The following is a 26037-nucleotide window of genomic DNA, read 5'->3' on the forward strand; positions in this document are numbered from 1 at the left end:
CAAAAGAAGCCATTGATGCTCAATATATGGTAAGGATTGAAGATATCCAACAATCTCTTTGGTGAAAATGGATATTTGGTCTCGCATTTTTCTTTTCACATCTCACTTCAATTTGCATTACATTCTACACATTCCTTCTACATATACTATATTTGTTATTTTCCTTACATTTCTTTACATCCCATGTCAAGTTACACGCTCTGTCGAGCAATTTCATATATAGCTTCGCTCGAATATAAACTAACCTTGAAAAATGCTAAAATCCTATAAAGTATAAATTACACATAACGCGAGCTAGTAGAAAAAATATGTTTAACCCCTTCATTTTCCATCATTTAGACCCTTATTTAGATTTTATGATCACAGACCAATTGTAGGAATCACTTGGATTGGAAAGTCTTGCAATTCCTCAACCCTTGAATGATTTTATGGTTTCAAGCTTACTGTAGGTTCTATAATTTCATTGGCCGGCGGAGATTTCAAATTTGCATACATCCTACTTGAGTCAAATTACACCTCACATGCACCCAAAGCAAAAATTGAGCAGAAAAGAATAAAGAAAAGTGGGCCCCATACGTACACAGGTAGCATTCCCAATGGGCCCTTAAAATCAAGTGGGCTTCTGTTTCTATGAGCATGGCCCACTTGATGACCTAACTAACATGATTTTTGGGTCATTTCATCATGCATACTAGGCCTGTCTCTTATTGTGTGGTCCAATTGAGCTTTGGTTTTGTCTTGTTTTTGGGTCCTGTCAATTGGCAAAATAGATTAAGTTACTCTATGAATAAAATACACACATCATGGTGGACCCCACAAAATTGGGTTACAATGCGATCATTGGGCAATTTGTGTTCATATAGTACTTGATGGTTCTTATGTTACACTATTCCATGACCTTTAATGTGGAGCCCACCATCCATCTTCATTCATATGGGCTTGTTTGGATTTGGGCAAGTTGTCATTAGCAATCCATTGCATGCGGTCAGCGCTAATTAGTCTTGGACATATTGTTGTTAACTAGTTACTCTATCCACTGTTTGTTAAACACCTTGGACCACGGACCGAATGGTTTGTGGTGCATGTGAGGAACCTAAATATTAGTTGATGGCAGGTTTATACATATATGTGCATTAACAACTGTATCATATACGTTTTTAGTACTTAAAAATTGATAGTGACATGTATGAGGTTCCTTCAATGGGATCGAGGTGGTCCTTGATCGAATCGAGCAAAACGGGATTTCAGTTAAAATATTGCTAGAGAGTTTTGAGACTACTTACTCGATGCCATTGAGTGGGACGTCAATCCCATCAGAACCCATTGAGCCTCTCAATGTGATAGAGATCCATGATATCATTGAGCGGGACGTTGATCTCATCAAAACCTATTGAGCCTGTCGATGTGATCGAGATCCACTCCAAAACTGCTGTTTTGGACATATAATTTCACTGAACTTAACAGAACTTTTAGCCTTACTTATCATATTCCAAATAAGATCATAAGTCTATAGATGATCAAATAAGATTTACTTATAAATGTATAAGATTATCCAGAGGCTAAGGGTTATTTCGGGTAGGATTTAAGTCACACATATACTTTATTTACCTGTTCTTTACATCTTAATACTATATGTCTACTTGTGTCTTCGATTTTTAGTTTCCAAAAGCTTAATGAACTACATGACATAAGGACTCACAAGATTGATAAATAAGACAAATACATCATTGCGTTAACACCGACCACATGATTTTGGGGTCACATCATCATGCATGGTTGGCTCACCATGTGACACACCTGTATCTAACACGATGCTAGATATAACATGTATAGAAAGATCGCGCAAGTTGCCTAGCAACTAAGTCACGGGAAATATGACTCAACTTTGCAAGGCCCACCATTTTTTTTTATTTTTTTTTTTGGGTTAGCTTGCTCGTACACACCCATGTACACTAACCCCGATGTTAGCCACCCCCACTAGGGATTGATACCAAGACCTCAAGTGTTGAAACGAGGTATCTCCACTCAGTCAGCCAGTTGAGCTATGGATCTGGGTGTAGCACCCCCAGATCCATAGCTCCATGTTAGCCACCCCCGTTAGGGACCGATACCAAGACCTCAAGTGTTGCAAGGCCCACCATGATCTATGTGTTTTATGCACATCGTCCATCCTTTTTGCCAACTCATTTTAGGCCATACCGTGTATGGAAATAGCTCAAGATACACATTGATTGGATGAATGTGGTCATCTAAGTAGCGATACATAAAAACAAAGATAGTGAAGAAAATATTAATGGACAAGATTAAATAACTAAGAGTGAAGAAATCAAATACTATGATCGACTAAATGGCAGGACTCTTGATGTGCATAATGTGTTCTGAGACCCTTCATTTTATCCTATTTTATTAAAAAGTTATGCCCACCTAAAAGTGGGCCCCACAACATATAGAAGGTTTGGATTTGAAAGTTGCCATTGTGAAACTTCTTGATATTATGTGGGTTCACCTTACTTTTAATACGCCATCTAGCCCATTCACAAGATGATTCCCACCAATTGGAATGGACACCCTGAAAATTAGGCCATTCCAATGTGCGATGGGTATACTATTTTTTAGTTGTTTTAGGTATGATTTTAAATCAGCCTATTTTTTCTTGAATAAAATGATGTGGGTAATATGATGGACGGATTAGATTTTATAAAAGCTTGGGTATGGGTCCCACACGTTGTGACGTAGGTTAAGCTGAACCTACAAGGCTTTGTAGTGGATCCAGCCTCTGAACTAGAATGCAATTTCCATAACTGAAAAGTACTCGGTGTGATTTTTGGTTCTCTCATGTGCCTGTGGATCCTCGCCATCCATCCAATCACAGGTACGACTGTCGAATTCATGCGAAAGATCTGATCTTTTCATAAGGTTTTAGGTGATGCTGAAATTCTATCTTTCTAAAATGAAGAAATTTCACTCATCACGTGGGCCACGATATATGAGAGTTTACTGAGGTTAAAGAAACTTTTCAGCCGTCCGTTTTATTTGTACAATATTACCCACTTGAGGCGCGATGTAACTTGATTTTTATAACTAAAAAGTCGAAAAGCGCATCCCACCTGATGGAAAGATTCCATCAATCACCACTGATAGTATTAACACGTGCACCAATAATGGGCTCTCACACACGCGTGTGGAATTAGAAAGCCTCTTCACCTCTGGTGATGTTCCAATCAACGCCGTTACCCTCTGCCGTCAACTAGATCAAGATTCAAAATCGTTTTGCCTATGTGGCGACTGAGGATCATGCATTTGTCGCACTTATTGGGGCCCACGTTCCGAGTGTTCTAATGATCTAACCGTCCATCTTTTGGATCCTGTTCCATATGGCCAATTGAGAAATTTTCAAATTTCAACGGCTCTCATTCAACCCAATAATTGGACCATCTCAGTATGTGGGTCCCAGCGGGTGGCGAGAGTCACTCAATTGTCAGTCGCGAGGGGACCGGAATCATCTACAACGCTGTTTGGCGTGGCAGGTAAAATACCCATGTGGGTCCCACCAGTTGTAGATGTAAAAATCAATCCGTCCATCAGGTTCCATCCTCGATTCTATTCCCAGGGGTAGAAAATCAGCCAGATTCTCAGCTAAGCTGGGCCAAAAAGAATGGAACAATGGGGATGGGATGCTAACCGTAGGTTTGCATGTGAGGCTACCGTGGTGTGTATCTTTCATCAAAACCGTTAATCAATTGTGATTCAGCAGTATGAAGGTGAATATACAAAAAATATACCTGATCCAAAACTCAGGCTGGCGACATGCTTGAACTTTGAAGTTTTAGGAGCAATTTTACATTGTCCATGTTGGTGTGGGCCATATGAGTTTCTTTATCAGGTAAATATTTTTATCCATGGTTAAAATAAATTTTATCATCTGGTAGACGGAGTAGATTTACATATAAAATGCGGTGGGACCCATGGATCTTCGACGCGTAAAACAGCCGATTTAGATGATTCCGGTCCGTCGAGAGGTGGAGCGAACCTTTTTCCTTCTAAGGGCGTGCTCCGGTGGTACCAGTAATACTGTAAACTACGGTGGTACCGAACAGAAGTGGGACCCAAGTGTTGTATTTATGAAATTCAATCCGTCCATCAGATGATTTCAATCAATTCATCTATTTTTAACAAAAATCAACCCCATCCAACACTTAGGTAGGCCACACCACAGGGAAAAAGTTGAGAATGTATGCTTGCCGTTGATTTTAATATGGAGCCCACCATGAACTGTATATACAATCCAGTCCGTCCAGACCATTCAAAACTCCTGTATGAAGATTCATGCTGAAAATCGGGCTAAATAATATGGGTCACATTTCAAAATAAGGGAAAGTGTCCCCAACCATCATATTCCTTGTTTTGTAGCCCAAATAAGAAATTTATAAAGGCCATTTTTTCTTTAAGTAAATAAAACGATCTTAATCATCTTATGGACGGTTTAGATTTCCTGTATACATCAGGTGGTCCCCACATCTGCCCGAGATGACGGTGGTACCTGTACTACTCGAGCGCACCTCTTCCTTCTAACGGAAGCTGGAGGCCCTTTTAAAACCGAAAAAACATATATTTCCGTTTGGACTCTCTCTCTCTCTCACTCTCTTTCTATTTAAGAGTCCTCAGTTTCCCGCGGCTTCGTGTCGAATGTCTATCCCAATCTCTCTCTCTCTCATCGATGGCGGTTTCAAACGCTCTCTTCCCGAAATCTCAGTTTCTTTGAAAAATCCAAGCTTCTGATACTCTAAATCTCTTCTCCTTCTTCATCTGCTGTCTCTCAGCTCCCTTTCAAGGTCAGTTCCATATAATCTGCGTTCGGAATCCGCAGGAAGGAATAGAGAGGGATCTGAAACCCTAGAATCAAGATCCTTCATAGATTTCTCCTTCCCGATCTGATTTCACTGTTTCTGGGGCGTCGGATCAACGGTCCGGCAGTCGAACAGGTTGGATTGAAATCTTGCGGCGGATTCCAGTAGGAGATTGGTTCCTAGGGTTTTGATTTTCTGATTCTCTTGAGGATTTCGACACCGGTGAAGATTTAGTCTTTCTTTATTTCTCTTTTTCCTCTTTTTGAAGAGGATGGATGGAGTGAAGAAGGAAACGGATGCGGAGGTGGTAAATGAAGGTGCCATGGCTTCGAATTCATCGGTTTCTGAGAGCAGCATTGACACTGTTCTTCCCAAGATTTCTTCTATTCCAGGGTAAATTCTCTCTCTCTCTCTCAAAAAATTTATTTTGGGAATTGATATTGACACCCACCCTGCTGATAAATACATCCTTCTCTAGCTGTCACAAGACAGTAGCATAGATTTATACTGTTTAACATAAAGTTGAGAAGGTGGGTGTGAATGGTTACTCCATATTTGTATTTGTAGTTCTTTATTATACTATCTTTTTTTTTTTTGAAAGGTAACACTACCAGGGATTGAACCCTGGATCACCCACACACACTACACTACATTTGTAGTTCTTTATTGCTCATTTTTTGTTAAATGCACGAGTAGGATAGAATTTAGAGTCCTACTTGTGGACATGTCTGTGTGAGGTGTGGTCCATTCATCGGGTGTGCCCCACCTTGTGGGTTTTTTCTGGTCTGGTTTTCAGGTGGGCCATGCTTGTATGTTGAATCTTGAACTTTGCTTGATTCTTTTATTTTTTTAGTCCTTAACTATCTGTGTTTTTGTACAAGTGCTGCCTACTGAATGTTCTGATGAGTCTGTTTTTTAGGCCAGAGTATGGCCTGCATCTCCCACACACACGACATTGTGGCTGGCACGTAATTGGATTCTGGTTCTGCATGTATAAGTAATTTCAGTAGGGCCCTTATAAGTTTATAACTCTCCTTATTTTATTGTTGTTATTGTTATTATCTTACCATGTTCATTGCATTTCTGCATAGTATATGCCCAACGACGCAGATTTTATATCCAATATGCTACATGAAAGCAGTTCACAAGCTGCAAAAGTCCAGTGACCTGAACGTTCATTGGCGCATCATGTTATGGACCGGCCACCCTCAGAACATTGCATGGATTGCAGGACAATCCTACCCGCCCAATTAATGAATTATTTCTCCTACTACAGCACATGGGAGTTGTGAATTTTTAATGCTGCAGAGCTGATGACACCACGTAGGCAAATAACTTTCCTTATGAACAGATAATGAAACATTGCAATCTTTCATATGCATCCGCCTACGGACTAGTTCTCATGTTCTTGGCCCATGAGGGAATGCCATGACACTGTAGGCACTATGATGTTCTGTTAAAATTCTGTCCGGCAATTGGCAAAAGCTGCAAAAGCAAAAAGGATAATCACATTTTGAAGAATGTTCATGCACCTATGTTTTTGTTGAGAAAACTCTGGAAGTGGACCGACCATAGGTCACGGCCCTTGAGAAAACTTTGGAAGTGAATCGACCACAGGCCATAGTTGGTTCCGTCCTAGGGGGGGTTCGCACCTAGAATTTTCTTTGCCCATAACCATTAAAAAAATACACAAGTGTTGACTGAGGAGATCACCGACAACAAGTATGAAGGGCTGAGAAAAATCCGAATGTAGCAAGAAAATACCAGAAGGGAGAAATTCAATGTGGCAGAAGGAGCTTGCTGTTGGAAGGAGATCGCAACCCACGCACAGAAACAGAGATTTGGAACTGCTGGAGGTGAGAGGGCGCCGAATCTCGCCGGATCTGAGATGGGAGCTTCTGGAGATGGGCCAGAATCACTGTTGCGTCACTGGAGATGAAGACCGGAGCCTGAACCGATGAAGAATTGAAAGAAGGAGAGGCAACCGTCTGCAATTGCAAAGGGTGTTGAGAGCTGCTATTGGAATTGGAAAGGGGGGCTGGGTTTTAACGATGAATCGAGCGGTGCTGGATTTCAGTGATGGGTTCAGACAACAAGGAGAGAGATCTCCTGCTTTGAGACCATGTCAGTCAGCTACTTGCTCTAAAAGCTTACCTTTCCATGGAGAATCTCAAGAACAGAGCCTCATACAAGCCCTAGGTTGATGGGTTTCTCTACAACCCTCAAGGAAAAGAATCATATAAATACATGAGACCAATTACAGGAATACCCCTTTACAAGAATAACAGTCTAACATAGGGCAGGGGCAAAGGGGGAAAAGATAAAATAATACAAACATATACATAAGTATACATGAGTTAACAGTTACTTGTAGCCCGTTATTGTAAAATGGTAGCTATTACTCCCAGCAATCTAGGAAAATACTGTATTCACCCATGCAGCTGAGTGGTTTGTTTTATTTTGTAGCAACTAGCATACCGGCAATTCGAACCAATATTTGATTCTCATTTTTCAGTTGAGTTTCAATGTATTATGTTCTCGATGCTGTATTGCAATTATTCTTAATCTTATCATTTTAGTAAGAGCTACTTCCATTTGCTATTTGTTTGCTACTGTGTTTCTCTTGGTGATGTTCCAGCTGCATGTTCATGATTTTAGTTTGGTTTCTGGTTTTGAATTTGCCACAAGTCATGACATCAATGAGATGTGGATCATGGCATACTTTTAGTTGGGGTTATGTTTTTGAATTTGTGTCATCGATCAGTTGTGAATTGTGGCGTTGTTGTTTATCATCTTGAATCTTGACGTTTGTTGTAATCTTAATTCTAGAAGGACCACTGGGCCTACTAGGCGATCAACGAAGGGAGGATGGACAGAGATGGAGGTGAGTAGTTCAATGTTCCTGTAATGTTAACTAAACAATGATGCTAAATTTGTGTATGCGGTATTATTAGTTTTATTCATAAAAAAGCTGCTAGTAGTATTTTCAATCTTCAAAGAAAGAAGAAGAAGAAGAAGAAGAAGAAGAAGCTGCTAGTAGTCTTCTAGAGAATCACATGGGAAGGAAGTGTTGCATGATGTTTGTGATCACTCTTTGATGGGAACTACCATGTAATATTGCTGTATCTTGAAGTAAAAAAGTTGAATGGAAAGACAACTAGTTTCAGTTGGTAAATCTGGTTTCATTTGTTGAAACCTGTTTCCCTATTAAGATTATGTAAACTACTCATAACCCTGAACTTATTTCCACTCTCATTTGGCAAAAGGATTTTTAGAACTTCTCTAATATCTGAAACCAACCTTGACAGCTTTTTTGCTTGGAACAGGATGATGCTTTAACCAAAGCGGTTAAAATTCACAATGCGAAGAACTGGAAGAAAATAGGTGTGTACAGAAATTTATATGTATATATATGTTGCATTCATTGGTTTGGATTGCACAATTCGTGAATATAATCAACTCTTGACTGATTAAAATCATTGAAAATTATAGCTATAAGATTACAATGGAGAATTGAGAAGATTATCGAGAGACGTGTCTATAATCTAATGTTATTGCGGTTGTCTTATGGGGGATTGTAATATTGTTGGGTGCCTTAGAGCCCATGACACACACTTCTTGTTTATTCTACTTTCCTAACTGAAAAATTGTAACCTTAACATGACATTATTTTAATGGTTGAAAGCATTTGATTATGCAAAAAGTCTGGCTTAATTTGATATCCGATGGAACACCTATATGAGGAACATCTAATAAGCTTTATCTCTGTTTTTAGTGTGGACACATTTTGTCTCACGGCACCATGCTACAAACTTGATTGTCTTGATCCTACGGATGTAAGCATGAATCCAACACTCTCATACTTCCATTTTGAAGCATCATTCCATTCCTTTCCATTTTCTATCAATAAAGTCGTTGCCTTTCAAGAAAAAAAAAGCATTATTCCTTTTCTCTTTATAAACTTCATTTTTAAGGAGTGTGATTTTTTTTTCCTCGAAAACTAATAAATTTTTATTAAGAAAGCCAAAAGGCCAACAACAATACAAAGACTGGCTTCAGCAAGATGGAAAAGCAACACCCAAAAACTCAGGAATCCCACTCCTGAATATACAAAATGGCCCTCCTAACAGCACCAAAAGGAGAACTGCTGCGATTCTGGAAATTGTGATTATTCCTCTCTCCCCAAAGGGTCCAAAGAACTGCAAGTAGGTCTAGCTGCCATCTTGATTTGCCTTTTTTCCTGGGCCCTCCTTCGTGCCATTCAAGGAAGAGCCCCTCGATAGAGCTCGGCATCACCCACGAGACCTTGAAAATAGTAAGAATGCCATCCCACATGCTCCTAGTGAAGGGATGAAGAGATGATCCACCATTTCCTTGTCTTTCATGCACAAAACTCGGACATTCGGGAGCACAATAGCTCTCTTACACAAGCTGTCGATTGTAAGCACCCTGGTTCTGAATTTTGGAAATTTCTTAGTTTATATTTAAAGATCAATTAAGATCTCTTAGGCTGAGATATATTTTTCTCTTCTAGAATGCTAGAATGCACTTGCTACATTATTTGGTTCAAGGCTTTGGAAAATATCAACGATAAAGTTGGATCCAAACAAAGGTATTGAAAATTGGTTACGTAACGGTTGATACCGTTATGTGATACAGCCCCGAAACAGGGCACCTTTGTTTTTTGGGTCTGTAATAGCCGTTACGGGTATAATTGCCATTGCTGGCCATAAAGGCCGTTACGGTCCCATAATAGCTGTTACACACAAGAAAAGAAAAAGAAAAGAAAAGAAAAAGGGAAAAAAAAGAAAAAAAAAACTTTTTCTTTTCTTCTGGCTGCTGCTCCTCTTCTTCTTCTTTCTTCCTGTGGTGCGACCATCTCTCTCTCTCTCTCTCTCTCTCTCTCTTTTCAGTTTCCTCTCTCTTTCCCTCCTTTTCTTTTCAGTTTACCTCTCTTAGAAAAAATGAATGGACTGTGTGTGGCTATGAAACAACCACACACTTATTATTATTTTTTAAAATGCTCCGCAGTGTACGCAGTGCACTTGCACTGTTTCATTGTGTGGGGCCCACCTTGATTTTCGTGTAGTATATCCATGTTGTCCATCAGTTTTTCTGGTTCATTTTAGGGCACAATCACTGAAATGAAGGGATCCAAATCTTAATTGGACCACGTAGTTGGGATTGAATGCCTATCGTTAAAATCTTCCTAGGGCCTACTATAATGTTTATTGTCCATTGAACCTGTTGATAAGGTCACAGACTTGGATGAAGGGAGAACACAAATAACAACTTGATTAAAAAAAATTGGTCCTAAGAAAATTTTCATGGTGGGAATTCAATCCCTACCATGTGGTTTGGATTTGCCTCATTTTTTGGACCATGCCCTAAAATGAGTTGGCAAAAAGGATGGACCACATGGATATACAACAAAGGCATTGAGGTGGGCCCCACATTTAAGGCGATACTCACTAGTGGTCCACCTGAGATTTAGATATATCTGAACTTTTAGACCATGCCTTAAACTGAGTTGGCAAAACAGATTGACGGCATGGATATAGGTCCACTAGTCGTCCACCCGAGATCTGGATCTGCCTCGTTTTTTTACCATGCCCTTAAATGAGTTGGCAAAGCGGATGGACGACATGGATATATAATACATAATCGAGCGGCCCCATGTACATGGCCCTAAAAAATTGTACTTGGGGTGTATATCAACTCAAAATTAACCAATTAAATATTGGAACCATTATTGCTAAGTCACAATCCCAAAATTAAATTGTTTCAACAATTTTTTGAACAATATTCACCATTAATTTGCAGACACTTGCTTATCTGAAATAGGACAATTTGATATTTTTCATTCTTCACCGTCCAATAAATGTCCACCAATCCATTAGTGGGATAAGTGCCAATAGATGCATTAATTTGAGGCTAATTTGGGGCATCGAATGGTCCCAAAATCAGCCCCGAATTGGCAACATTATTTACCCCAATTTAATTTTAATTTTTTAGATCTATGGGGGAAATTGATATTAAATTGTTTGGTATATGAATTACATAATAGGATACAAAAAGTCCCTAAACTCTATATATTGAAATGAAATGTATGCAAGTCGCGAGTATGTAAGGCGCCAATACTATAAATAATAGTAAAACCTGAAAATATAAGATGTTTTGGTATTATATTCGTTATAGTAAATTTATATAGATATTATATAGTTAGATAAGTAAATATAAAAGGTTTGCAATCAATTCCAGGTTGTCAGGTTCATAAATCCATCAGACAACCCGATATAGCATTCTCACCAAAGATTGGACTATTACATTATCATAAACATATTCAAAATTATAAATGAATGCATATTTGGAATATTTATAAAATTTTGGATTTTCTGAATATTTTTTCAGATTTTTTTGGAGCTATTTTTTTTTTTTTAAATAAAATAAAAATTGATACAGGGGTAAATCACCTGTTATGCTCCCGTATCGTCCGTTACACCGATTCAGCGGATCCTTAATGGTGGACACCATTATGCCCACCGTTACTGCTATGAAACACCTTGATCCAAACAGAATGGAAGCTGCTAAACCCTTTTTAGAACTACTAGAATTGCCAAAGCAAGAAAAAAGCCGGCATTTAGTAGGAACAACATACTGGAGAAAACATTCTAAACCAACTATATTTTTGGTGTTAGCAAGTACCTATTCTCAAATAGACCAGGAGTGCATACCTCAATGTAGTTAGAAGAATGCCATGCTTATGCAAGATTATGTACTTGCTTATGCAGAAATATTCTATGTATCTCAAGATAATATGCATACCTGGTTTTTTTTTGTTCGCTTTTCATGATTGATATGTTATGTGTCCTGCAAAAGTGTTTAGATTGTGCCTGCTCACAGGTGGAAATGGGTAATGATGTTTTTTGCACTAAATAGAGTGAGTTTAACTGGTCATAGGCTTCAAAGAAGCCCATGGGTTTTTCATAGGGTTGGGTTACTGCATTAACTAATTTTGGGGCAGGAGAAATGGCTCTATAGAACAAAGATAATTACTTTATACCAAAGACCACTCAACTGCAGTTTCATCAATTGTGTGTATTAAAACCCAGTTTGGAGGTTCTTTAAACAGAACTTCTGTTTTATTTGCTGCCTGTATGTATTCATTCCATTATAGGGAGTTATTGATGGTGGGTAAACAGGTCAATTCTGCAAGAAGTGCCCTTAATGGAATAAGTGATAATTTGAGAAACCTATTCTGATTGTATTTTAACTTTGATTCATTTTGCCAGTGTAGCTTAATTAATTTATTTCAATAATTGCATCAGGTTTGCAGCTCATTACATTTATGATTTTCTAAGTTCTGCAACATTTGTATCTCCCCATCAGTTTGAACTTTTAGGACTGACAAACAAGTTATTTTGTTCAGAAAAGATAAATGTACTCAGTGCAGAAATTCATATGAGTATGAACTGTTAATGATGCCCATATACTTCAAACTGACTATTATCTTTGACATATCCTGCCTAATGCTTCAATATCAAGTGTAAAATGCCTAGTTTGCTGCAACCTTTGCCATAACACCGTCACTTCTGGGTAGTGATGAACATATCACATGAATTAGTCACTGTTTTTTGCACATGTTACGTGCTTTGTTGTTTTTCTGAGCAGCATTTTTTTTTGATCTTTCACAGCCGAATCTTTCCCCGGTCGCTCAGATGTTCAGTGCCTGCATCGTTGGCAGAAGGTTCTCAATCCAGATCTAATTAAAGGACCTTGGACCAAGGAGGTGCGAGTCAAATATTGCTAGTAGTTTACTGGACGGAAAATGTTTTCTCACAATCATAACACTTGCCGAATATTTTTTCCTGTTTGGAGTTCAGGAAGATGACTGTATTATCGAGCTTGTTGAAAAGTATGGTTGTAAGAAGTGGTCTGTTATAGCGCAGTCCTTGCCGGGCCGCATAGGCAAGCAATGTCGAGAAAGGTATGTGGGAGCAGTCATTGCAAATGGCAAACTGAAGCTAAACTGCGACATCCTTCCAAAAAAAAAGCTAATCCTGGAGTTAGACTCTTTTGAGAAATGTTGCTTTCAATTATTATTGTCAGTCTATCATGTATATATATATATATATATATATATATATATATATATATATATATATATATATATATGTATATATAATTTTTTTATTTTATTTTATTGAAATGCTGCCATTGTCATCCTAATGCTTGAATCCATGCTAATTCTAATATTATTAAATCCATTGCTTTCCGTGAAATTGAAAACTAAACATCTAGTTTCAGGTGGCACAACCATTTGAATCCTGCTATAAAGAAAGATGCATGGACAAAGGAAGAGGAGGTGATTCTTATTCGTGCCCACCAAACATATGGGAATAAATGGGCAGAGATTGCAAGGTTTCTACCTGGAAGGTATATCTAGATTGGTTTTGTATTCAAGCATCTATGGGTTTCTGTTAAATTCCTCATCTTGAACCATTCCTCTTCTTCTATAAATCTGCGCATATCATGAGTAGAATAGAGCTAATGCTTTTTTTTTTTTTGGGAAAGCAAGGGAGGCATGACTCTCTTGTTACTAACCTAGGGCAGAAGCCTGGAAAAATACAGAGAAGGGGAAGACCCCTAGGAAAAAAGAGCTCACACCCCGAGCTCAAGGGGAGAAAAGAAAGAAAAGGGAAAAAAAGGAAAAGAGAAAAACAAAAAGACTACCCCTATGGGGGGCGGGAGAACCCCCATATTTAGCTAGTGCTAATGATTGAATGAATGAATTTGAGTACCTAGTGAAATTAGTGAAGTGAGAAATACCCTCAGCTCATATCTACTGCATAGCATACACCTATTAATGTAAGTTCTTACAGCTTGAATTTGTCTACAAGTTCAATCTGGTTAATGTTAACAGAGCATCAAAATTCCGCGTCAGCAGTGGTATATTTATGCTCAAGGAGAGCCATGGAGAACATCTATATTTAGAAAATAAGATATCTTTCTTGTTGAATATCATTCATACTATCCCATAATAAATTCACATATTTGGCTATAAGTATACAAGTTACAAAGTCTATTCTAAAAGCCTAGTGGGTTAAATCAATGGGTTAATGAAACTATCAAAATATTGAAGACTCTGAACAAACTTAGACAATACTCTGAACAAACCAACCATACGGCATTCACATTCTGTACTCTTTGTAGATAACCTTCACAGTATCTCAATGTTTGTACAGAAGGTACTAAAGGGCTTCCTGTTGGACCAGTTGGGCTTGTGGGTCCTGCAGTCCAACCAGTTGGGGTTTTAAGGCAGTCCGTTGACTCTGGGCTCCACAAGTCAATAGGTTTGTTTGATGGCCCATCCGATGGATCTGTGGGTCCCACAGCCCAATCGGATCATTAATCTTCTCCACTTGAGTTGCATTCAGGCACTTGTGGGGTCCACAGAAGACCCTACATAATGGATCTTCTTGTCCTGCATCCATTGTTGTGTTGCTGTCTTATCTTGTTTGTGAATTTACAGGGCAGACAACTCAATAAAGAATCACTGGAACTGCTCAGTGAAGAAGAGATTGGATTCATATTTAACTCCTGGGTTACTCGGCCAGCTACCTGGAAGTGGTGCTTTGGATCTCTACAATCATGTAAAAGAAGAGAAAAATGTAGTAGATGAAATTGGACAGCAAAATACTGCTTCAATAATTTCTCTTGATCAGAAACCATACCTAAAATTTGGTGCTGAAACTTGTTCACTAGTTTCAGCCCTTGGAAATGAAAGTGGGAGCGAGCAGCATTCAGATAATGAACGTCGTCAGATGGAAATTTCAAAATGTTTAAAATTGGAGGTAAATGATCTGGTGAAGTCAAAGAATGCAACCCCACATGATAGAAATGCCACTTTACTTTTGTATGGTCCAGTCAGTGTGATTCGAGGAGATGGTGCTGATACTTCAAATGATTGGCATGTTACTGCTGCTTTGCAGTCCAAGTCATCCCCTTCATTGGGTGATGGGGAGTCCCTACATTCACAGGTGCATGATCTTGAGCCTGCTGACATTACAAATACCAACCTTTCTCTTGGACCTCCTGGACACATTATTTCAGTATCCTATTCTCCGTCTTTGGACCTTGGAACCAATGTTCCTGTAGGATCAACTATCTGCAGTAACAAGAAAAGAAACTCTTCTGAGATGGTTCCTTCGGTTGCTACCAAGGAAATGCTTGATTCTTGTGTAACTCTACGACAGTATGCAACTGCAAGAAATAGCTTGGCTGATCTAGCTATGAGACTCAGTTGCGAAGCTACCAACACCAGCACTTCAAACTCACCAGAATGTGAGTTTGGCAATAATCTTGAAACTAGTATTAACAAAAGCCCTGGCACACCATCACGTATAAAAAATGCAACTTTTGGTGCCTTATGTTATGAGCCACCACAGCTGACAACTTTGGATGCTTCCATTGGTAATGGACAATTTGCAAATGACAAAAGGTACATCCAACAGGCACAAAGTCCAGTTTCCTTTTCTACTCCACAGTACCATCCACAAAGTAAATCTGGGAGTGGAAACAGCCCCGAATCCATACTAAGGAGCGCAGCAAGGAGTTTTAAAAACACCCCATCTATTCTACGAAAACGAGTCCGTGAAACTTTGAGACTGTTACCTGCAGAAACTTGTCAGAAAGCTGCTCTTATTGGAAGCAATAACGATGTTGTTTGCACTCCTGAAGCAAGGGATCAAAGTTATGATAACATCTCAGGATCTGCATGTTCATGTCTTCATGGGAGCTCGGAGGATCGCAACTTCACTGAGGTTCTCAATGTCAAGCGGCTTTTCCCTTCTCCTCCTCAGTCTTTGAAAACGAAAAGTGCCACCACTGCCGCGAAATCCTTAGAAAAACGTTTGGAACATGCATTTGATTTGGAATGGGCCAATGCCAGCACCAAATATAACACCTCAACTACTGCAAGTGATCCTTCTAATGCTGTTCCCAGTGCAACAGCAGCATTTATGTCTTTGGACAAGTCAGACGATTCTCGAGCGAGATTAAAAAGGCAGAAATTTATGATGCTTGGTTCCAGTGTCAACTGCAGTACATGACTCAAATTCAGTGAGTAATTTCCACATCTTTCCCTTACGGCATGTTTGATTTTTCAAATTCATTGTAAATGCCCTGTAAATACCAGCCTATTACAATTTCACCCTGTTTGGAAATAGGTAGGTACTTCTGCTTGGGAAAACAGTCCAAAAGGATTAACTTAAATTTGTGGGCCCCACCATGATGTATATGACATATCCGCGTCTCCATCTGCTTTACCATGACATTTTGAGGCATGAGCCGAAAAATGAGGCAGATCCAACATTGAAGTGGCCCACACCAAAGTAAACAGTGGCCCCAAGAAGTTTTTAACGGTGGGTGTTTGATTACCTTTTTCCTGTGGTGTGGTCCACTTGAAATTTAAATCTGGCTCATTTTTTGGGTCATGCCCTAAATTCAGTTGGCATAATGGATGGACGGTGTGGATAATCCACATACATCACGGTGGGCCCCACAAATATTTAGCAGCATCCTCGATTTTAGCATTGAAAAAAGTAACAGTCAAATCAATCCTCGAAAACAATGCGGTGATTACCTATGGAAATAATCATTACGTATTTACAATGCAATTACGTTTACCTTAGAAAATCAAACAGGCCCTTAATGTTATCCTAGCGTTCGCTCTTGAAATTAGGAGTTTCAATCATTCTTCTGAATACCATAGATATGATCTCGGATGCATGCACGCCATTGTGCCTTAACTGTTAGCATTTATGCTGCTCTTTTGATTTTATTAACTATCACACCTCAATAGCTGGTAAGCTACCATCTGCTACCAGCATGTGTCATCTTTACAACACCCAGACTGTGAAAAAGGTGGGCCCTACAATGAAGATAACCTGGCCTGAAAATCAGGCCATTCCACTAATCACGCAGACCACACTGTATGAAAACATTGGACGCTAGATCAAAGCTGCTGACAATCTGATTCAACGTACACGTGTTACCCACCTGATTTTTGCACCAGGTGAGCATCATGGTGGAGCTACCTTGGGCGTGGCTTGGATATCATATGCATTTGACATATTGGCATGCATCAAGGGTTGATTCTAGCATACTGTCCATTGAGGTGTATGTGGTCATTCCTATTTTAGTTAAAAATACAGTGTGTCTTTGTGTTGAACTGTTCATATTTATGCCTAACATTGATGGGGTTCCATGTTTGTTCATGATAGTTATCACAAAGTCACATCTGAAAATACTATCCTGAGATCTCTTCTTGTGCTCTAGGAATTGCGGTTGATTTTATTGTTTAGTTCTTAAAAAAAAAAGGTTTAGGGTGCATTTGGTTGAACCAAATACCATGATATTTGATGATTAATCAGTCTAATTTGGTGCAAAATATCATGATATTTCGTGAAATTCAGTGCAACCAAACACACCCATAGCTAAATGAATTAATGTTCATATATTTACCTAATTATTTGGCATGTGATCAGTGATCACTAGGTTTCGATGAATATGTTTGGTGAATGTTGCTTGGATATTCACTTCTAGAGAAGTATAAGTTTCAAACTAAGAAACACCACCGTCATCTAAATAGGAGCTTCTGAAATTAAGGAAGAGGAACCAATTTAGTATCGAAGGGAACAAAAGATCGAGAGCGTATTTCTATTATATATAACAAGAGTGCCCATGGGCAAATTTACATGAAATTAGTATTTCAAATTTTGCTAGAACTATGCTTTATTAAATGACATGGTGCTGGTTTTAATCAAAATAAAGGGTGTTTAGATAATTTGCAACATGAAGCCGTCCACTACGAGTTCTATTTTTTATGGGCTAGAGTCCCATGCTAGTTCATTACCATTTTCAAAATGGCGGTGCCTTTTCAACTGTGCAAATGACATAGTTCAATGCCACTTTAATAATGGTGGTGCCTTTTCAACTGTGCAAATCACAGGATTTCAAGGGAATCCGTACTGTCCAGATCTCTTAACCAACTGTGGATGTAGCATAACCAAAAGCTTAAACTGAAGATAGGAACCATTTGTTGCCTTTGGAATTCGTAACACACTTTATCTTGATTTTAACCGTCCATTTGATAGCCACCAATTGGATGGTTAAGATTTCTTGATCAGTGTGATTTTAGAGATGTGATCCATCCACAATATTCCTCAAAATTTCGACAGTTTGGATAGACGTGCGTGAATACTTGTGTAAGAAGGATGTGTCACCACCATTTTCAAAATGGTGAAAATGGTGGTGACACATCACAAGGAGTCGCACACACTTTTTACCACCATATCTTCTCACCACTTCCTCTCACTCCATTTGCCATATCTACTAGTATTCATAGAGAAAAGAGTTATTTTAGGAATTGATTGAAAGACGAAGCTTGTAGATCCTCTGAAGTTTCCTAAATGTATAGTTGTGGATGTACACTAGCAACTACTAGCAAATGTCAAATGGTTGAATCTGACGCGCAATGGCGTTTTGAAACTCATGCTTTAATCCAATTATTTTCTTATGTTTTTTCACACCCTTTGTGCTTGCATTTTTCATCTTCTTATAGAGATGAAAGGGGGTTTTCATAATGGTAGGATATCTGGCCGTTTTACGATAATCCCAGGCCATTCGATCATCAACCCCTCCAAAAAAGGTAAAGGATCCTATCACTAGTCACCACCTATCCAAGATAGATCTTTAAAACCCTATCCAAAATGGTTACATAGAGCGGGTTTAGCAAAAAATGCTGTTTCTTACTCAGGATTATAACAAAACAATTAGATTAATCCTGGATTATTGGCTTTTAATGCAATCCTAAACCAACGTTCTCCCACTTGGCTTTAAAAGCCACCACAGCTCACACCTAAGCTCCATGCCAATCACATGTGTTTCAAACACTTACCTTGATAAAGGTTTAGTGAATATATACACAATCCTAGGCATCGATCTTTACATGGATGCATGCATGCACACCCACCTACCCACACATTTCTGTGGTGTTTGATACCAGATTGAAAGACTTAACAGTCTTATGTGCTCTATTTAATTGTGCTTGTCATGAAAAAAGCTTTGTCTAATTCTGATTGGCATTGAGGACTGCTGTCTAAGATGTGTCATTTGAAGGCTCAAAACATTAACAGGCATCACCTCTGTTTTCAGGCCTCATTCTTTTGGCCAAGCAAATGTAAATTACTATTGAGGAGACAAAAGTGCTGTACTTGATCCAGGACAGGCCACCAGTTTTATGTATGATGTGGAGGGTTTTGGCTGTATGGATTTGTCTTCAAACATCAAGATAAGTGGTATGTAAGTTAATCCAGTGAACAATATCCATATATTTATATACGCACGCATGTGTTCCTCTTATTTCATGGGTGCATCTAACTTGACTATAATACCCAGATGATGGGGAAAGGATAGAAAAAAAAAAAAAAACGACGGGTGTAAGTGTAACATCTTTGGGTAACTTCTAAATGTGCAACTTTTCCCGTGTTTTTATAGCCCCGAAACATTTTGTAGGTTGGTTGATTTATTTATTTATTTTTTCTGAAGAATATTTATTTATTTTTTCTTGTAAAATTTTCATCCATTCACCCATTGACCCTATTATTTCTAAATATACAAGTAGACTATTCTAATTTATATTTTTTGAAGATTGAAAATTTAGTAAGGGAGCCGAAGCAACCCAAAGACAACAAAAGAAAACTAACAATGCACCCCGCAACAATAAAGGGGCCGAGCAGACCCCAAAAACAAAAAAAAGGGTACACTATACAATTGCCCACCACTGACGCCAAAACCAAGACTCTAAAACACTAAAACAATATACAATTCGAAAATCAATATTCCTAACCAAGTTAGGCATTCCCTGGTAGCAATACGCGTAAACCTGGTTGTGGTAGAAAGTGTGCAACTGGAGTGTTGCAACTGTTGCAACATGGAGTGGTGCATGGTCTAGGGACTTTTTTTTTTTTTACTCTTCATTTTGCTTACATGTTCCTTGGTTTATATTGTTTCTGTATTTCAGTATTTTTCTGGTGGGCTAGGGCCTTGTTTCGTTGGTTCTAGCCTATGGCGGTGGGGTCTTTGGCCCTTTGCCCCTATTCAGGCTTTGTTTTGTATATCTTTTTTTGTTTTCAATAAAATTATTTTGCCTAAAAAAAAGAAGACGGTAAATACAATGAAAAGGAGGTGAATTTATATAGCATAATTGCAGGAGAAAACCGAAGAAGCAAAAGCAAAAAAGATTGGTGATGACTACAAATTGGTGTCTATGGGGAAGAATAATACTAAAATGGGTGGGGAATAATTGTGCACAAAGACCTGAATGATAGAACAGTGGAAGTTAAGATAGTGGGCGATAAGACTTGTGAGATTTTGGGCGAATTTGCAAATAATGTTGTTAGTACATATGCTAGGATTGCCAAATGGTAAGCACTGGATGGGCTAATGCAAGGAGTATCCATTGAAAATGATGCAGGGCAATTAACCACTTGCTCTAAAAGCTCGAACTGATAGAGCATGACGAATTAATCTCTTTATCTTATGGCCCAGGCTCCAAATCCATGGGTTCTGCCCCCTCGTGGGCCCCAAATCCATGGGTTCTGCCTCATATGGGCCACCTGCCTCACATGACCCCCAAATCTATGGGTTCTGCGGGCCGCCCACCCCGAGCGTGCCCCTGCATCCCACATGCCACCCCACTTGAGCCTAATGTGAAAATACCCCTATATTAATCACCCCCGGTGAGGAGTCTCAAATACGAGACCTCCTGCTCTGATACCAAATTGATGCGGACAGCAGTGGTGCATCCTTTAGAGTGTACCAAAGGAGGAGGCGTCGTCGACAGAGTACCAGAATGAGGAGTTGATGTGGATGGACGCCAGGTCCATTAGACTCATTTTTTGATGTGCTACGAATGCAGGAGCGGCATGACCGCACCCTAACCGCAGACCCATGTGGCGGATTTCACATCCTGTCGCGCGGTGTTTTAGTCTTAGGCGTCTTTTTATTCTTTTCTTTGTTTTTAGGGGCTTTAGTGCACTTTTTGTTTTTCCTGTGGCTTATATATATACTATAAGAAACCCTATTTTATGATAGAATGAATGAGAATTTGTATACTTTCTTCCTCTTTTACCAAAGAGATTAGGGTTTTAGGATTGACCCTTGAGTGTTGAGGATTCCACCCCGGTTTCAAATTTTCCTTATTTCTAGATCTCCGAGGTGCAGGAAAATGTAAGAATCATCCGTCTTCTTTTCTTTGATGCCCTAAAATCCGTACTCTCTTTCGTCTCGAACCTATCTCTTCATCATCTCGTTTGTTCCTCTCTGGATATTCTCTTTTTGTTTGAACGGAAAAGAGGGATGACTAGTTAGGAGAATCGGATCCAAACTCGATTGTGGACCGACTTATGCTAGATTTGTGATATTCTCATATCTCTAGGTCCTCTCACATGTCCTTGCATAGATGCATATATAATTAGGTTGAAGAGATTCAAATAATAAATTAATCAACTAACTGTTTTCAATCAATGGCATGAAGCAAATCTCAACACAGATATGAAATCATATCCCTAGGTCCTTTTTTTTTACTGTTTACGTGAGGGAATATTCATAGAGGAACGAAAAGAAGGATGGCTAGTCAGGAGAATCGGATCCAAACTCGATTGTTGACTGACTTATGTTAGATCTGGAACATCCTCATATCCCTAGGTCCTCCATTTTTTTATTTTTTATTTTACCGTTTACGTGATTTTATGTTAAAGGGCACGATCCTAACGGAATGATTTCATTTCTGTGTTGAAATTTGCTTAATCCTCTTGATTGAAAACAGTTAGTTGTTTAATTTTATTATTTGAATTTCTTCAACCTGATCATATATGCATCTATGCAGGGACATGTGAGAGGACCTAAGGATATGAGGATATCTCAGATCTATAATAGGCCAGTCCACAGTCAAGTTTGGATCCGATTCTCCTAACTAGCCATCCCTATTTTCTGTTCAAACAAAAAAGGAATATCCAGAGAGGAACGAATGAGATGAAGAAGAGATGGGTTCGAGACGAAAGAGAATACGGATTCTAGGGCATCAAAGAAAAGAAGACGGATGATTCTTACATTTTCCTGCACTTCGAAGATCTAGAAATAAGGAAAATTTGAAACCGGGGTGGAATCCTCAACACCCAAGGGCCAATCCTAAAACCCTATTCTCTTTGGTAAAAGAGGAAAGTATACGAATTCTCATTCATTCTATCATAAAATAGGGTTTCTCATAGTGTATATATAAGCCACAAAAAAATAAAAATAAAAAGTGCACTAAAGCCTCTGAAAACAAGGAAAAGAATAAAAAGGCGCCTAAAACTAAAACACCCGTGCAATAGGGTGTGAATTCCGCCACATGGGTCTCTGGTTAGGGTGTGGTCATGCTGCTCTTGCATTCGTAGCACGTCAGAAAATGGGTCCGATGGACCCGGCATCCATCTACATCAACTCCTCCGTTCTGGTACTCTGTCGACGACGTCTCCTCCTTTGGTACACTCCAAAGGATGCACCGCTGATGTCCGCATTAGAGAAGACTATCTATAAACTAGTAAAGAGGCACAAAAATAGAAATGTGGAAAACTTCAATGCATATAAAAATGAGGGAAATTAAATAAAGAAAGTAGTTAAAAAAGCTAAATGCACAGTGAATTGTAAGATGGGTTAAGAACTAGAGAAGGAAAGAAGATATAAACTAGTAAAAGTGAGGGAGATGAGCATTAGATGCCTCAAGGGTGAGGATCAAAGGATCTTGGTGAAAGACTGAGATTAGCGAGAAATGGAGAGGCTACTTTCAAAGGTCGTTGAATGAAGATGTGAGCATGGGGATAGAACCACTGTTCTAAAATCCAGATGGGACCTTGTTTTTGTATGCAGCTTGTTCTAACTGTCAGCCCAACCGGTCAAATCCTCTCTGGCCTGTTTTAGTCATATAATATCGTAACAAAAACATAGAGAATTAACAGCCAATCCTTTGTTAGCCTGATGGTTGGAGTGTTTTATTTTCAAGTAGAAGACATGGATTCAAGATTTGGCTAATGTAGTTGCCTGCCTTTTATAAAACAACTACGTAGTCAACTGACTAGTTTTTAAGGGAATCGGCTTGTTTTGGTCGGGGGTTCCAGTCCAAACCAGTCCCCTTCTGAGTTAAAAAAAAAAAAAAAACACTGGGGAGAACGAGGGAGGGGTACATGGGATTTGGACTTGATTTGATTGGTCTGAACTAGGGATGTGAAAGCAGGAAGCAGCTAGCTGATGAGAGGTAAATTCCTTGTTCATTTCTCTCCTACCTCTTCTGGGCATTCCATAAGTAGGGTACTCCTGTTAGAACGATGGAGTACTAAACATGACCGTAGGGGCTTGGGAGCCTAATGTTATCATAAAATTTGGGTAGGGAAGGGGTTCAAAACGTGTGACATGTTGGTGGGAAGGAGAAGGCTGCACATGAATTTTTGCATGCATGGTATGATGCAATAGGTTTTCATGTGTGAATATTTACAGTTTTTATTATTATTTTTTTTTCGTGGCTATTTTATTATATGAGATTGAAGTATTGTAACTAATATCTCGTTTTTATCTGCAGTACAGGTGAAGGAACTCAAGATAGCAAAAATGAACAAGGCATCATGCCCCTTACCCAAACTAAAAATTACATGGGGAAGGGAAATTCAACAAGAAGAGGCAATTGTATAGTTCTACAATACCAATGAGGTGGGAAGTTTCATTTTCCTCTATAAAATCTTTTTCTTTTTTCCTTTTTGTTAGGGTGCATTTGGTAGCACGAAAGCCTAGAGATGGTATTGATTTGTAAAAAATATAGGGACATAAAATAAGGTGCAAAATGTTCCTGTTTGCTTGCTTGTGATATATAACCATAAATGGCAAGCGTATTTCTGTTAGATAGATGAAATAGAGAGAGAGGTTACTGCGGTATTTTTCTTTTCTTGTTAGATAGATGAAATAGAGAGAGAGAGAGAGAGGTTACTGCTGTATTTTTCTTTTCTTCCTCCCCTCCCTTCCTCTTCTCCTTCTATAGATAGATGAACAGGTATAAAAATGTTGAGGCTTGCCCATTCCCACAATGCAATCATTTAGAATTCCCAACTGTATGTAGGTTACATGCAAAACTCTTTTCTCAGTCCATGAGAATTAATACAGAGGTCAGTTAGAAATGTCGGAATTCCATATGAGCGGTTCTTTTGGATGGTTAGCATCTTTGGTTGTTGAGATTTTTTCCCATGCGGTCCATGCATGGGGTGAGCTTTTGGAATGGTCTGTATCATCACATGGTGGGCCAGTAAGGAGAGCCTCAGCATTTCTGAAACAGGTAAGTAGTTTCGTTTTTTGTAAGAAGATGAAAGCACCAATTGGGCTTTGGATCAGGGATGGCACCAAATCGTGGTTAGGACTTCCATCTGCGGTCTGCATTGGTGCAACCATGGTTAGCCCAACCCAAACTTTTGACTCTTGACGGTTACCAGGTTGGGTTGGATTGACTCGTGACTCGGCAGGTCAACCAGGTGGGTCAAGAATTAGTTTTTAAATTTGTATTTATTGTGTGAAAGATATATAAATGAACTAAAAATCGAAAAAATAATAATAATCTAGGAGTGACAGTGGGCCACAGCATAGCCAAAGGTCGTACTGGAAAGAATAGTTGGCGGTAGAGAATGCAGGAAAAGATGAAACTCGGTGGTGGGGAGTTTCTTGTAGTAGGTAGCCTAAGAATACAAACTCTCAGTTGTGCCAGATCATTTGAGGACGTGAGTCCAAATATCTGGCAGAACCTAAATGCCAGTGGGGCCATACTAGAGGAAACATTGGGAAGGGGCCAAACACCATCCAAACCTACTTGGGCATCATCATGATGTTTGTATGCCATCCAAATCATTTATAAGGTGAGTCACTGCGATGAAGGGAAATTACTTCCCTCTCCAATTTCAGTTTTAAATTGTAATTCAACACCCCCCGAACCCAACCCCCCCCCCCCCCCCCAAATTTTGAACCGTGCGAGTCCTCAGGTGGGCAGGACTGAGTTCCAGGCTCGGGCCAGTCGGTCCGAGTCAGATGGGTCAGGTGCAAGAGAGAAGCCAGCTTCGTGAGGCTGGGGAAACATCAACTTCATCAAGGCCGTCACTGTGGGGGCTCATCTTGATCTGTGTTGTATATCAAGTTGTCTATCCATTTTGCCAGCTTGAAGCAGATCCAAATCTCAGGTGGATCAAGCCAAAGGAAAACAGTAGGTGCTTGAATGCCTGCCATTAAAAACTTCTTGTGGGTCCCAAATTTTTTGGATCAAGCTGGCATTTGTGTTTTCCCTTCATTGAGGTTTGTGTGACCTTATCAACGGGCTGGATGGCAAATAAACATTATGATGCGCCCCAGGAAGTTTTTAATGGCGGGCTTTTAATCACCACTATTTCCTGTGGTGTCGTCCACACCAGATTTGGATCTGCTTCATTTTTTGTCTTATGCCTGAAAATGAGCTGGCACTATGGGTAGACGGTGTGGATATACAACACATACATTAAGGTTGGCCCCACGGTCAGGGCCTCACTGAAGTTGGGTGTTTCCCAGCCTCACGAGTATCCAATCCGCTATCCATGTGCAACTCCACGGATCCACTGCCATTCTGATCTGTGCAATCTGTCATTAGTAGAATATTCAAACCTGTGCAGAAGTGCGCCGCACCATGATGATGATTGCCTAGCGTGAAAATCAGGCCGATTGAGGTGCATGAATGCATGGACACATGGGATTTGTGTCCACTAATGGACACAAAGATAGGGCATCTCCCATTTCATATGGACAGGTATGCACACCATGGCAATGTAGTGTCGGACCTAACGGGTCCAATCTATTCCAACCAATGAATGGCAGACAGAACTCTTGCCGTTAAAATCCATAAATTGTAAAAGGATTACATGTAATCGGATGTAGTTGTGCATAAAGGCTTTATAGAACCTGAAAAAAAAGCCATGTTTTAGATTTACAGTAAAACCATTTCAACTAAAAAGACATTATAAGTAATAGAATCCTGGTTGATATACACTCTTAATGTGTGGGGTCTACCATGGACATCCAATCTGTCCAT

General features: G+C 39.3%; 1 protein-coding gene across 5 annotated transcripts; it reads left to right on the forward strand.

The window, feature by feature from the left end:
• Nucleotides 1-4619: 4619 nt before the first annotated feature.
• On the forward strand, nt 4620-23876 carry LOC131230974 (transcription factor MYB3R-2-like). Of its 5 annotated transcripts, none has more exons than XR_009164157.1 (10): nt 4620-4832; nt 5116-5240; nt 7677-7731; nt 8174-8231; nt 12542-12636; nt 12731-12834; nt 13155-13283; nt 14380-15968; nt 19065-19207; nt 23532-23657. XR_009164157.1 is itself a non-coding variant. In XM_058227007.1 (9 exons), exons 2-8 carry the CDS (start codon nt 5119-5121, stop codon nt 15956-15958), a joined length of 2142 nt encoding a protein of 713 aa, XP_058082990.1. In that variant the 5' UTR covers nt 4620-4832; nt 5116-5118; the 3' UTR covers nt 15959-15968; nt 23532-23876. The 5 variants fall into 5 exon arrangements, 3 of the variants coding, with proteins under 3 accessions (XP_058082990.1, XP_058082991.1, XP_058082989.1); XR_009164156.1 differs by having other exon boundaries at nt 23527-23650; XM_058227007.1 differs by lacking the exon at nt 19065-19207 and having other exon boundaries at nt 23532-23876.
• Nucleotides 23877-26037: the final 2161 nt, after the last annotated feature.

The sequence above is a fragment of the Magnolia sinica genome, chromosome 17 (assembly GCF_029962835.1).
Source record: "Magnolia sinica isolate HGM2019 chromosome 17, MsV1, whole genome shotgun sequence".
Classification (NCBI taxonomy): domain Eukaryota; kingdom Viridiplantae; phylum Streptophyta; class Magnoliopsida; order Magnoliales; family Magnoliaceae; genus Magnolia; species Magnolia sinica.

What these genes read in the sequence shown, in the direction of transcription:
- LOC131230974 (XM_058227007.1), top strand. Translation starts at nt 5,119, where the DNA reads ATGGATGGAGTGAAGAAGGAAACGGATGCGGAGGTGGTAAATGAAGGT. An exon ending in AAGGACCTTGGACCAAGGAG is followed by an intron (nt 12,637 to 12,730) that starts GTGCGAGTCAAA and finishes TTTGGAGTTCAG; the next exon opens with GAAGATGACTGTATTATCGA. An exon ending in GGCAAGCAATGTCGAGAAAG is followed by an intron (nt 12,835 to 13,154) that starts GTATGTGGGAGC and finishes ATCTAGTTTCAG; the next exon opens with GTGGCACAACCATTTGAATC.